The 15,357-nt window shown below is 35.3% G+C and overlaps 1 protein-coding gene across 2 annotated transcripts in view; it reads left to right on the top strand.

Annotated features, from left to right (window-relative positions):
* Nucleotides 1–15,357, top strand: part of LOC121295707 (neuroligin-3-like) — a 119,120-nt gene that overhangs the window by 49,958 nt on the left and 53,805 nt on the right. The window contains exons 2-5 of one of the 2 annotated variants that reach the window (XM_041220691.1): nucleotides 1,011–1,727; nucleotides 3,033–3,092; nucleotides 9,287–9,346; nucleotides 15,090–15,239. In XM_041220691.1, coding sequence (XP_041076625.1) covers nucleotides 1,250–1,727; nucleotides 3,033–3,092; nucleotides 9,287–9,346; nucleotides 15,090–15,239 — 748 coding nt within the window. In that variant the 5' untranslated portion in view covers nucleotides 1,011–1,249. The remainder of the gene's footprint in view (nucleotides 1–1,010; nucleotides 1,728–3,032; nucleotides 3,093–9,286; nucleotides 9,347–15,089; nucleotides 15,240–15,357) is intronic. The other variant, XM_041220692.1, reaches the window with a different exon arrangement.

Here is a 15,357-nt window from a genome sequence, read left to right as displayed (position 1 = left end):
TAAGTATATGTGTATTAATGTCTGCTGAAATGATTGACTTGAGATGACTCTGGATCAGTCTGGACACTAGACTTCTCTGTCAAATCAGAGGAATTAAAATCAGATACATTAGACATGGTCATGTATCCCTCCTAAACCATTCAAAATGCAGGCACAACCCATCTAATAACTTCTGCTCTGACAAATTAAAGGTGTTAGAATCATTAAGATCAGCATGATCTATATCAACTGTATGGACAAACATACCTTTACATCTACAGATACTCTCAAACACTTGTGCTAAAGAACATTACAATTGGCAATTAGATAAGCAACTTTAGAAATGTAGTGTGACATACTTACAGAAGGTATGTATGTATGTTGTGCACATGTGTATCAATGCATGCATGGGGGCCTCCACTATAGCCACCTCGCCAGGGTTATGCATGCAAAATGGACAAACTAAAAAAAAAAAATGCACTCATCCTGAAGACACAATTTTTCCTTTTGATTAAATTATTTAATGCGTAAGAGTCTGTCCAAGTCAAAGTTATATCATCATTTAAAAATACTGTGAAACTATTCTCGTCTCATTAGAGATGTTCCACCCTGAAGTAGTGAAATGGACACATGCATGTGTAGGGGAAGTAGTTTTTGCATCTTTGAGGACAGTGAAGGAATGTGGAATCATACTTTGTCAACTTTCCATTCCAGTGTAACAACAATACTTTTGTGTTTCAGCAAGGGTAAACATAACTTTTAACAGTTGATTGATGTCTCTTAGAAAATCAGTTTACAAGCCCTATGCATTATTAAAGGACTGCTTCGAATAATACAAACTGCTTGTTTAAATGGTGTTGACTTTTGTGTGTAATAAATATATATAAAGTAACAAAGTCTAGAAAATAAAATGAATTTATAAACTACAGAAAAAAATTGAACTTTTTTCTGCATATCGTTTGGATCAAATTGATAGATTGCTTTCTAAACAGTCTGGATTATAATTTCCCTTTTGGTATTTTTCTTTACAGTACCAGCTAAGTGCCCTGCTCATTGGACTGAAAAGAGCCATCTGTGAATGAAGGCCCAGCTTCAAACAAGGGAGTTCCCTGCTTCGTCTAGAGGGAGATTTTTACTCGCTTATTTTCATCTCTACCCAACCCATGTTAACAGTATAGCAAAGAGAATTCAACAACCGAGAGGCAGTAGCATCAAGGCTGAGTTTGGTGTTTATGGTGTTGTCCCTCATTAGTGGTCTTTCTCACGGACAATGTGGCTTACATTTCGGAGACGCCGTCCATTTTCATTGTTACGAGAGTGGCACGGTCTGATGACTGGATCATACTGTAATGTTATCCTGTGGATATTGAGTTTCTGTTTGTCCATCATGGTGGTAGATGGCCAAAGTTACTACCCAACAGTAAACACTCACTTTGGTAAGCTCAGAGGGGTGAGAGTTCCATTACCAAGTGAGATTCTGGGACCGGTGGATCAGTACCTGGGAGTTCCCTATGCCGCTCCTCCTGTTGGAGAAAAACGCTTTATGCCCCCTGAACCTCCATCTTCTTGGTCTGGAATAAGGAACGCCACCCATTTTGCACCTGTTTGTCCTCAGAATATTCATAATGCTGTGCCAGAAATAATGATGCCCATTTGGTTCACCTTCAACCTGGATATGGTTGCAACTTACATCCAGGATCAAAACGAGGACTGTTTATATTTAAACATCTATGTGCCAACTGAGGATGGTGAGTCTGTCGGGTACACGGAAAAACAAATTTAATTATTTTAATTATTTATGCATTTATTTTTTACTGGTCTATTTGTTACTACAGTGTTGTGTTTGAAGCATGAAGTGAGTGTTGTCTGCTGCATGATGATGTTTGTGTCCACCATGTCAGCCTCCCATCTTGACTTGACCTCTTCATCCCATCCTGTCATCAACTCCCCCTTTCCATGGCAATGTTATGGGTTCCTCTTTTGTGTTACATAAAGGAAAACAAAAAAAAGCAACAACTGGGAAATGAAACAGTCAGAAAGATTGGAATGTAACAACTTGCTGCATCTTCTTCAATGTTCTGTCTTGATTTTTTTCTGGGGTTTACCTGACCTGTTTCTTGAAAGAAGGGTGCTGATTAAGGTTGATGAAATATTCTTTCTGGTACACAGGAAAACTGTGATGTTAGTCAATTCAGTGTAAGACCCTTTGCAGTCTATATTTTCAACAAAACCATGCAAAGCCTTGGAATATACCTCCTATTTGAATAATAAACTGACTAAAACAAAGGTGGCATAAATAAAATAAAGGATCTGGAGACAGTAATCGCTATTATAGGTGAAAATGAAACAGTTAGACTAACACAATAGGATTCAGACTGTAATTAAGGGTCAACAGTGACACTGCATGAATGATACCTTAAATTAGTTACTGTTATATTAATGTACCTATATTCACCAGACTTTCAGTTTGTTTATTAGGTTTTTTTGTTAGAATAATCATTTTAATAAGGTAATATATAGAATTATATATTATATATATATATATATATATATATATATATATATATATATATATATATATATATACAAAAAACACGTTTTTTTATTTTTTTTTGTTTTTGTTTTTATTTTTGATGTTTGAAATGATACCTCAAACCCTCTCATAAGTGTTTTATATTTTGTCATTTATAATTTTTAGTAGAACATGGCTTTAAAAAGACCTTGGTATCTGAAACAATGCTTTGTTTGGTGTTAAGAATTCTCCGTTTTTGGTTCTTCCCAAACAGTGGATGCAACAATTTCTTCAAAACATTGTAATGGGTCTTATATGAAAGTGCATGTATGCAAGGACTTCTTGTGTCCCAGGATGCTCTTATTGGAGAATATTTTTGCAACCAGCACCCATATCCAAAGAGTTTATTTTGTATTTGTTGTTGTTGATGGGGTGGGGGTTGGGGTTGGGGTTGGGAGGGTTCAGTTAAGTTGTGCTTGCATGCGTCCGGTATTTCTACTGGAGCCTCCTGTTATTTTGTAGTCTTTTATTCATTTTTCAGTAAAACGAATATCCAAGGAATGTGCCAGAAAACCCAACAAGAAAATATGTAGAAAAGGAGGTATGTAGCAAGCTGACAACGAGAGAGGAGAGAGGCGACTGGTACGTCCTCTCAAAAGCCTGCAAGATAACACCATCAATCAACTTCGCAATGAAACTGCTAAATGGGTTAAACAGAGCCTTGCAGTACAAATGAATTATGTTTGTGTCTGTTGTCTTTTGAAACAGTGTTCCTTCTCCAGGCCTGCCTAAATTTGCATTAGGAACTGTACAGTACTGTGCACAAATGGGTTCCCACAGTTCAGGTTGTAAATGTAAGTGCTTGGAGTCGACATTAAGGCATTGATGCTGAGAGAGACAAGCAACATTTCAAGTGTATAATGCATAACAGATAGCATTATTTTTATTTTTTATTTATTTATTTATTTATTTATTTATTTTTATGTAGCTACTGTATAATCACCCAAATAGGGGGTGCATGTATACACAATATTAGAACCACACATTATAGTTTCACAACGCTGTCATCCTGTTGAGCAGTAATGCTAATGTGTAAAAACCTTATCCCTCACATCTTGTATTGTACATCTTCAGCCACAGGAGTGCTTATATAGCTATGCAGTTGCATGGACGTATTTGAAACCAAAGAAGCAATTGCATTTTCACAGAAAACAGCGTATACCCGAATATAATGCTATGTGCTTATTTGCATAATTATATGGTTTTGTGATACCAGATTGTTGGCATCTGGTGCATATACTAATAGCATTTGTTCATCATTTAATCAGTTTATTCTGTAAACAGTTCAATATTAAACACAGCCTCTAAACACACATGAACAAATTAAGGCTATTTTAATAAAATCACATAACAAAACTGTAGTATTCTTATCTAAAGAATAGTCCCTACAAAGCTAGAGTCACAAGTACATGCTGACAAGTCATGTAAGAAAAAACATCCATCAAGACAGCTCAATTCATTAAATATAGATTAAGTTTATTTCTTTTTAAAAGGTTTTTTAAAACGTATTGCGAAATCTTACTGGAACAATTTTCCAGTTGTGCGAACAGTTTAGTTTTAAATAGAGTTCCGTAGTGCAGTGCAATACTAATGGCAGATAATAAGAAATAAAAATGCACTTGAGAAATACCTTTTAATCACTTAGTTATCTAGTTATTGACATTACTGTTTACCATTAACTTGTATCAATTGTCCAGTAGGTGGTATTTAATGTGTGTGTATGTATGTATGTATGTATGTATGTGTGTATATGTATATATATATGTATATATATATATATATATATATATAAAAATAATATGTATAAAAGATCGCATGTATAGTTTCGCATGAAGTTTGTGGTCATGTAACCTGCAGGCTCCTGATTCCTCTGCAAATGAGTTTTTTGTTGAGGATGCACATTATGACATACTCGTTGGCTTTCCAAAACTCTGGGGCAGATTACATTTAAAATGAGGGCAGCTTGTGGTTGCTGTTAATAGCAATATACTGTAGTTTTTGTAATGTACAGTATACATGCTGTATGTGTATATTTGCTTAAAAGCCTGGGTAGTCTAAAGCACATTATATATTTAGTTTCATTCCAAAGAATTGGAGGACACATTTATACCGGCAGATCAATGGGTGAGTGTGAAAGGGTAACGTCATTGGCTCAGACACAAGATGCTGCAGTTTAAGCGCTATTGCGCATGTTTAATTAACACAAATAACAAACAAATAGGCGCAATGTCCAAAATAAACTGTTTAAACAAACAACAAAAATGACCGTTCACATCCACATGAACATTCACCGCACTGCACAGCACTCATCTAAACACCAACCTTAACACCAACAGACAGTTTTTGCCCTTTTTATACAGCTGTGGCTGGAACCTAATAAATCATCAATTATTCCATTATGGCCCCTGCCACATTCCCACATATGTTCTGGCAGAGAGGAATTTAACCCTCTTCCTGCCAAACCAATATTATCCACACACATTACACCGGCAGGGCTCGCACCCTGCCTCAGTGAGCCAGGGGATTCTGGAATTACTAAGGAGCTACTGTGAAGTGTCCCCAACATAATGTAGAGGTTGTAACTGAGTATGGCATCCCTTGCTCCAGGTTCAGAGACCAACTGGCCAACCGATGTGGTCTATCCAGTAATATGAGGACTGTACAGAAGTAAGTAGAATTATAGGAGTGTGCTGTATCATCTATCATATTACCTCTCAAAACTTACAAACTCACTTAAAATGAATACAGTATCTGAGATTTGAGAGCTGTTTCGTATTGGCGTACGGGGAAAGAAAGCTGTTTAATTAATTTTGTGTTAAGTCAATCTGTAGATAAGGAGAGAAGAGGTGGTTTAAGCTTTAACAAAATAAGTAGCTGCTGATTCTTGCAGAAAAAAAAATGCCCTTTTCATTTTTCAGCTGCTGAATCATAAATCTGTTTTAATTAAATGTTTCTTGAAATGACTTGTCTTGGTTCAACAGACTTCTTGAATGCCTTTAAAAAGTAAAGTGATGTCATGAATATCCAATAATTCTTGACATACAGGTGGATAAACAATATTACTTGCAGGCAGCCATAAAAACACGACAGTGAATTGGCCAACTGCTTTTAATTATTTTCAGTTGACATTTAATCATCTACCAGACAACTATTGTATTTTTCCAGACCCTCTATCTTTCTAAATGAGAAATTATTCAGTTTAACACATATGAAATATGCATGTACTTATGTAACAGGGGTGCCTTTTAAATGTGTGGGTCGTCACTGCCAAATACCGAGGCAGACACAGAGCATTGGGTGTTGGCACGCCGCAGGGGTTCACAGATTTAATAACACAAGTGCTGACACTAGGGTACTAACAATGGTATTCCTGGTGTCACATTTAATAAAGAAAACAAAACAAAGCTAATAAAAGTTTGCCACACAAGGCGAACACTAGTCTCACTAAAAGGAACTTCCCGCTCTAGGAACCTAATACTCTACGCAAACCCTCTCTACACTGTTTGGGATCAACATCCCCTAAACTGATCTGTTTTTGGGCTCCTGGAGTCCCAGGATTCACACAGCCACTCCTGCCTTTTCAAACGACCTCAGCTGGGCAATGCCTTCACGTGCACCGTCTTCGAGTGTAGTAGTTCTCTCCATGGAGCGGATGCTCTCCTCCTAGATGTAACACAGCACCCGTCTGAATAGCATGGCAGAGAAGTTGTGTCTCTTGTTGCGCATCCCAGCTGCTTCCATAAAGTCACACATGCACTCCAGAACCAGCGACAGGTTATCACTGTCGCAAATTACTATATAAAAAGTATTTTAATCTCATGGCCTTCTACCTGTAGATAAAATAATTGAAATAAAAATGTATAGAATTAATTACACCCTTCCCTTTCCATATTGAACAGGAATATTTTGAAACACAATACACCAGTTCCACGTCCACAGTTTATTTTATAAATAAGTGAAAACCATCATGACCTTTTTCCATAATAATTGTTTTTGTTTTCTTTCTCATTTATTTTTTGCCCATTTTCTTGTGACTCATGCAACACAGTTAAATTGCTGGAGGAACACATTGCCTATATAAACCTGGATGGGTTCACCCTGTTGAATAATTACAGTTGGTACTTCAGAGTATACAACAAATACTATTAGTCACATACTTTTCTAATACTTTCATGAGGGCCTCTTTCTCTGACCTATAATAACCTATACTAAATTTCAAGATCACTTGTGCTTCTTAGTAGATTCACGATAGAAAACTGTGTTATAAAACAAATGTTATAAACAAGAATCTTCTGAAGACAACGTGTTTTGGATGAGCTCTTGCTTGTGTTGGTGATGTGATGGGTGTCTGTTGATCTGTGCTGTGTAGGTTAATAGGTTATGGCTTTTAGATAGGGCTGATTTGTGAGGATGAATTATTTAAACCAGGTTTACAAGATTGCAGCACCTCATGGACTATATAGTACAACTACAGGAAAGCTGCTGAAGTGATCATTAGAGACAAATAATGCATTGGATTTCCATCAAAAGCCATCTTTACTGCCTTGCACTAGCAGCAGGGTGGAATGGAACCATAAAATACATAGTATACAGACACGGAAAATAAATTAACCCAACAGCTAAAATATAAATGACATTGACATTTAAATGAATTCAATTTTGCTTATTGGCAGGATGACATTATTACGTGGGAAGTTTGGCAGCTCCCGAAGCTTTCCTTTTTAAAGTAGAATTTCCTTTTTTTTTGTTTAGAACATGGGTACCAGACCTCGATGTGCTCTTAGCATGTTTTTTTTTTTTTTTTTTTTTCATTTGTCGCCTCGTCTTTTGAATCAGGAACTGCTTGAGACAAATTACATGTTGGATTGATCTTTACCACACACCCTTATTTTCGTCTCCTCCTCCTGTTACCTGTTCCTGATTCCAGACCATCACTCAGAGGTCAGTGGGCTGGAAAGATTCATGTGATATGTCATTTTTCTCAGTGGGAGCTGTTGCTGGATCAAGTGAGAAACAGCAGCAGAGATGACAAAACTCCTTAGTCATTGAAAATCCAGGTATAGAAATCAGTAAAAACCATTTAAACACCCCTCCAAAAAAACAAACACAGCCTGTGTATCTATTTAGAGATGTTGGGATTTTTTATTTAACACTGTGGGATGTCACACTCCTGTTGTGAGTGATTTTAAAATGAAAGTTTCAATATCAGTTTCGCTGGAGTACTGTCCAGATGCAGTCACCATGTTTACACCAATTATACTTAACATTTGATATAATTTGGTTTCATTTACATAAGGCTTTTATTATCATAGGTACATGTATCCACAACGGTTATAACATCTCCCTGTCTTTACTGTTTAGTCTTGATTTCCAAAATGCACTGACCAGATAATTACGTTTCAAATTATGTTTTCTTCTTTTCGTCTTTTGAAGTTGTGTCATACAGTATCGTTCATTAAGAATTCTGGAAAAATAATTAATGTGAACAATCTAATTAAAAATAACCAAGTGCAAGACAACAGAAATTATGAAAAAAGTCAACAAGACAAGTGATCTCCAATGTACCTTGTCTTCAGAACACTTAACAGGGAAAAGCCTACTAATTAAAAATTGCAGTTATTGTAGACAGACATTTTAATAAACAGATGGTATATATTTTACATTTTGGTGATCTTTTTTTTTTTTTCGATTATTAGATAGCATAGTTTAGTGCATTCAAGTTTCTTTCGCTTTATGAAGTCGTTATAATTTCTGAATGTTGATGCAAGGAATACCATTGTAATTTTCACATATGAATGTTGCATTGATGTAATATATTTAATACAATATACAATTCCTAACTAAATGCATTTTTAGAACAGCTAGATTTTTGTTACATGTGACCTTCTCTTCACTGTAAATGTATCAGTGTTTTACTTTGGCTCATTAAGAACAGGAAAACAAACATAAAATTAACATTTCACGCTCTCAACATTTCAAACCTTTATTTTGTGATCTCAAAATAAAGGATTTCAGAATCGCGACATTTCAAACAATTCTGTTAAGGTCATTTGTCCATGTCATCAATGAGGTTTGAATAAATGAATAGTATGCATATCAAAATATGTTTCATTTAAAATACATGCAGTATTAAACAGACTATTTTACAGCTGTAAACTATTCCAATATTAAATTACAAAATCCAAACTGACTTTCGGACACTCTCGTGTTTTTAACGCGATGCAAAGGATTATGGGATATAACGAGAGTCAATGGAGCAGTGTAGGATCAAGCTGATTTTATCAAAGTTAAAAAATGTAAAAAACAAGTTTGCTTCTTACACATTGTTACGCTTCTAATTAATGTTGTTTGAACACCTGCACAACAGAACCTACTCCAGTTTAAGCACAAGGCAGTCAAACACAAAACATTGGTTCTGTTGTAGTGAAGCTGAACTGTGGGTGTAAGTCTTGCTATAATGGGTTATCTCCTTACAGGTGCTTTTAAGTGGACTTAAAAAGATATAATGTCACTTTTGAAAAAAAAAAATTGAGGGTTTTGATGAAGGTGATCCTGCCTTCTTCAGTCTAGAGGGATGGAGTAGATCATTCCAAAAGACAATCTTTCCTGCACAATATCTTAGACAGTGAGCTTTGAAGATGAGTGGCTTTCTCTTTTTCCTCTTTTTTTGTCAATCATGCTATTTTGAATTTTCTTGTTTCTTTGTTTGTTTTTCTTCCCTTGTTTTGATGTCAGGAGTCCACGTTAAGAAACAAGGCGAGGATTTATCCGATAACGATGGTGATGAAGACGAAGGTATTGTTTTGGTGCTCGAAGCAGATGCATGACACACCAATTCTTGAATTTCATTATTTTTTAATTTGTTTATTTCTGTCACAAATGCATGTTGTCTTGCACTTATACCTGAAATATAAATACAAAAAAATATTAAAGACAAATAGGACTTGGAATTAAGTAGAATGTAAATATTGTTGCTCAGTTCCTAATTTTGTTAGTACTACTGGTTTATGGCAAATTAAAGTTTCCGGGTACGGACATGAATGATATAAAGCCTTGTTTTATCTCTACAGCTGGAAAGTGTAACCACAGCAGATTATATATATATATATATATATATATATATATATATATATATATATATATATATATATATATATATATATATATATATAGTACCAGTCAAAAGTTTGAGTACATTTACTGGAAACTAGGTTTTTTCATAATTGACAATGGTTTACGTTGTATACGTTTCTGTAAATACTTAAATGAAAACACTTGTTACAATATACAAAACAAAGCAATGTTCAAGAAAATTGAAAATTGTCTCTAAATCTTGGATTCCTCAGAATAGCCACCCTTTGACTTAATAAGAGCCTCACAAACACGAGGCATTCGGTTAACAAGTTTCAGCAAGAAATCACCCGACATGTCTTCCCAGCTCTTCTGCAGCAATTCCCAGAGATGTAGGGCACTTGTGGGTAGCTTTGCTTTGACTCTTCTGTCCAGTTCGTCCTATACAAGTTCTATGGGATAGAGGTCTGGAGACTGGGAAGGTCATTAGATTGAGTTGTCCTTCACTTCACAACTTTGAGGTGTGTTTCGGGTCATTAGCTTGCTGAAGAATGAAGGACTGCCCAACTAGCCGTAATCCTGATGGAATGACATGCTGGTTGAACTTGCCAAGGACTTGGTAAAGATCACCAACTCTGTCACAAGCAAAGCAACCCCAGACCATGACACTGCCTCCTCCATGCTTGACAGTGGGAACCACACACGCACAACTCATGCGCTCACCCTCTCTGTGTCTTACAAATACTTGGCGGTTGGACCCAAATATTTCAAATTTTGACTCATCGGTGGATAAGACCGACTTCCACTCCTCAAACGTACAGTTTGTGTTTTTTGGCCCAGGCAAGTCTCTTCCTCTTATTCTGCACTCTTAACAATGGTTTATTTGCAGCAATTCTTCCAGTTACCAGCTTCACGCAATCTCCTCTGAACAGTTGATGTTGAAACATCTGTACTTCTAGTAGCATTTAGCTGAGCTTGTATTTCAGGAGCAGTTAATCGCCAGTTTCGCAGACTTGTGACTCAAATGAACTTATTCTCTTATTCTGAGGTCACCCTTGGCCTGCTTGACCTTGTTCGGTCTTCATGAGAGCCAGTTTCTTCAAATCGTTTGATGGTCTTGGCCACAGCAGTTACAGACACTTGCAAAGTTCTTGCGATTTGTCTTAATGATTGACCTTCATTTCTTAAAGTAATTACAGGCTGTCTTGTTTCTTTGCTTAACTGAGTGTATTTTGCCATTTTCTGCTCCCTTACATTCAAGAATGACAAACTTGTGCCTATGCTACCTATATTTTATAGTAATCATGGACCCTCACTTGTTAACAATAATTGGTGACAAAAGTTTAATTAGGTAACATGCTAGTTAACTCAGAGAACATCTAACAAAGACATTTTTATACTTAGGCTAGTGTTCTAACACCGTGTTATACACATTTCAGACTTTTAACTGACTTGGGCTTCAGACTGAAATCCCCTTGCTTTGGGTGACCATTTCATTGAAATTGACAAGATTTACATTTTCATTTAAAAATGTAATTTTTGAATGCAATTCACTTATGATTATCAGCTTATATAAGTACACGTATCATAAAATGAAATATTAAGTGTTTATAGACAAGTTTATACAGTTAAAAGTATAGATAATCATGAAAAACCTGGTTTCAAGCAGGTGTACTTACTCAAACTTTTGACTGGTACTATGTGTGTGTGTGTGTATATATATATATATATATATATATATATATATATATATATATATATATATATATATATATATATATATATATATATATATATAAACAGATTTCTTAGTCAGGGAATCTGAATAGAAACATTGTGTTCATGTAATAGAATATCAATACCAAAACATAGATAGACCTACACCCACTGTTGCACAGAGAGGTCAAGTGTTTGATCTCAGAGAGATCAGAGAACAAGTGTTTTGTGGTAAGTGAAGTATCCTCAGGGTTACATCCCCCCCCTTCCATTTCTTTTTCTGCAGCTTGTATTTCTGTAATTGTAATCCAATGCTTTGTATGTGTATCATATCATTGAAATTTTGGGGTATGTTTCAGATAATCCTGTTCATCGTTCTTATGAGCCTGGATGTATTTATTTATTTATTTATTTATTTTTAAACATACTGTTTTTTCAGTTTGGAAAGAGAAATATGCTGCATCTCTCACTTCCCAGTAATTCATGACAAACACACTACCAGGGATCCATTGTTGAGTTGCCACTTCAAGTATTAATTATGTATATGCACAGTATATATTGCAGCCTGGTTTGGAAAGATGCACATGCTTACATTGTGGAGCTGTAACCCTACATTCTTTTAAAATGGCTGTTCCTTTCCGTTAAAACTGCTCAAGGTTGCAATTATAATAATAACTGATTCATGAATAACTTACATAAATTAACCCTTTAATGAATAGAGACCAGTAAGACACCTTACTAACGATTCTCCCAGGGACAGTTAAAGTAATTTAAATCAATTTGTTGCCTGTGTGCAGGGAGCTCCAATCTAATTGAATGAATATATTTATACTGTTTTGTGTTTTATTTATTTATTTATTTATTTATTTTTATTTTAATGAATACCTACTGTATTGAAGTGTAGCATGTACAATTGAGATATATATCTATCCCTTTCGCACAGCTGCGTAGAAAATACCATTAACCATCCTTCTTTAGAGGCTAATTATCAAATTGCAATGTCAAGACAGGGACTAGCACGAGGGTTCTCATGTTTCCAGTAACTGCAATAGCAAGTCCTGTTAGATACAGTGCACAGCTATATACAGCAGCTCCAGAAAGTGCTTGGACACCTTTGAGAAGATGCCATCCTGTTTTTGAGAGCTGTCCTGAGTGACGGTAATTCCATCAATTACATCTGTTTATAATAGCATTCATATCCTCAGCAGCGATCATTACCTGGAGATAGTTAGATAGTTGCCCTCATCTTCATGTCAGTTATCAAGCAGGTAAGGACCTCGGCGTCATGTTAATACTTAATAACATTTACATGTTACCCGTTAGGCCCACCCAGACCCCTTTTTTATTTCATATCTTGGTATCTCTGAATAGGTAACCTCACATCAAAAATAGGACAAATATTTTAATTAACAGGTTTTGCCATGATTGCAATGGCAGCCCAAATGATGTCCGTTTAATACCAATGCAGAATGACTAGGTTCTTTTAATTTACCTAAACAAAAATATTTGTAATAGTTGAAAGCGCCAAGACAACATAATAGCATTTCTAATTTATTATTATTATTATTATTATTATTATTATTATTATTATTATTATTATTATTATTTATTATTATTATTATTTACAACAAACCAGCATCCAGATACTTTTTTAAACAGTTGTGTGCATGTTTTATATCGTGTATTTTAAATGAATAAAATTTTAATGAATTAATTATTTTATTTCTACATTGTGTTGCTGCTTTTATGGTCTTTGTTATAGTCACAAAATCCAGTATCTAAGCCTGATAGTGTATTTTCAGCTGTACATCTTTCTTGTCAATGGTGTATGTGCAGGATGTGTTCAATGTGTAGTACTTAATTGTGTTTTACATTTACAGGCAGAAGGACACATTGCTGGAGGTAACTGTTGCCTAAGAAGGCATTGCTTGAATAAAGATTGTCACTTTTCCTACCTAAGCCAGATTCAAAATCAAAAAGGTTTCAGGTTCCTACACACCTGCTTTCAGGTTTCACAGGTGTCAAGATGTCAAAGTATAAATACATGAACAAAAGAGGCAGCTGATAACTTGATCATGACATGACTAATCAGTCTTCCTATTTCTCTCTTTTTTTTTTTTTACCTTTTCATTTGGTTACATGTTTTAGTGACCCTTTTCCATCTTGTGTTTTCCATGCATTTGTTCTTACGTGTGACATGCCTTAGTGTGAAAGACTAGTGTTTGTGGGGAACTGTTTGTTTAAATCCTTGTGATGCTTTCTTTTTAAAATAACAGTATCAGATACCAGACAAAGAGGAAACTTGAGAATAAAAAAAATAATAATCAAATACATTATACCTAGGGCTTCTGTTTTTTGGTTTTTATTTTTAACTATTTTTGAGTTTTATGTAAGTCGGTTTTATCGGGGCTTTTGTTTTTGATGTACTGTATGAAATTAGTGTTTTCGGTTACTTTCCGAAACGCTTGAGCAGTTTTTTTTTTTTTTTTTTTCTATCTAAATATGTATAGTAGTAACTCGACAGTATTTGCACACTTAAATTGTACCTTCTTTCCTTTGTCTTCCACAACGAAATCCCTATGGTCACGGGCACATTCTTCTGGGGTTTTTATGTGTAGGCATTGTTGTACATTTTGCCACAATTCTGTTTTAAATCCTTTGTATCTTAACTGTAATACAGCTTTAAATTCCGCTAACAAGCCTCCATCCTGATTGTAACCTTGTTTTAAATCTCGCAAGCGGAGTCTCCAATAGAAATGTAGGAATGGGCTGTCACTCAGTAGTTGGGGTGGGTTTAAAGTATTCAGAATGAATCAATGATAGATACAAGTCAGCAAGGTGGGACATTGGCCAGAGCAATGGGGAATGTATTAATTATTATTTTTGTAGCAGGTTTTATTTTTTAATGGGAAAGGGTAAAGTCAATGTGAATTGATTAACCATTTCCACAGTTTTCCAGTGTTTATTGGCTATCCACCAATTTTGTTTTTTTGTATCAGGTTTTGTCAGTTAACACCAAAAATTAAAAGCCCTAATTATACCTTTATTGGAAACAATGTGTAATATTTCAAATGTTTACTGTAGATTATTTTAATACATAAAAGAGGAAGTCATATGTGGTTAGCTATGCTTTTTTTTTTTTTCTTGTTGCAGGTTTCTATGGCAACCTGACTACAATATAATTAAATTAGAGCCTGTGTATGAACTCACAAGGTCAGAAAATAAATTACAGTACAGGCCCAAATGCACAGTGTGGCCATTTTGTGAAATAAAACAGTAAAAGCTACATCTTTAATAACCTAAGTGGTCACTTGCTCTAACCAACCAGTAAACCCCCAAAATGTGTATCAATATAAATCTCAAATCTTCGGTTCCTTTGCGGACCAGTTATTTAGTGGTTCACTGTGAATTATCTGTTTCCAAAATCCACCCTGCAAAGACAATTCTGTTACAATCATACATGTTTTAATATTAAAATGTTATAAGCTGTATAAAAGCTATACTGTGAGTTACATTAAAAACATACTGAAGCTATGGAAATACACATCTGTCTGTTGGCTATTTATTTAGATAGAAGTGTATTCAAATAAGCAACATACAAATCCAGTTGGAGCTCAGTTCAATGGAACCCCCACTGCAAAGTTGTCTCTAGCTGGTATCTGATATTGCTAATATGGTTTTTACAATGCCTTGATGTCTTTCTGATGCATTTGGGTGTCAGTGAATGTGTTAATGGTCCCAACTCTTGCAGACATCCGAGATACTGGTGCCAAACCTGTGATGGTCTACATCCACGGAGGGTCCTACATGGAGGGCACTGGAAACATGATTGACGGGAGTGTTCTGGCAAGCTATGGTAACATCATTGTCATCACGCTTAACTACAGGGTTGGAGTTCTGGGTAAGAGATTTTTTTATTTATTTTTATTTAAGGAACAAAACAAATGTAAGCTGCAGACTTCTAGAAAACAAGCTGATAACCAGCAAGAGTTGGGAATTGTCAGATTATATTATAATAT

The sequence above is a fragment of the Polyodon spathula genome, chromosome 20, assembly GCF_017654505.1.
Source record: "Polyodon spathula isolate WHYD16114869_AA chromosome 20, ASM1765450v1, whole genome shotgun sequence".
NCBI lineage: Eukaryota > Metazoa > Chordata > Actinopteri > Acipenseriformes > Polyodontidae > Polyodon > Polyodon spathula.
This window is presented reverse-complemented; position numbering and strand designations above follow the sequence as displayed.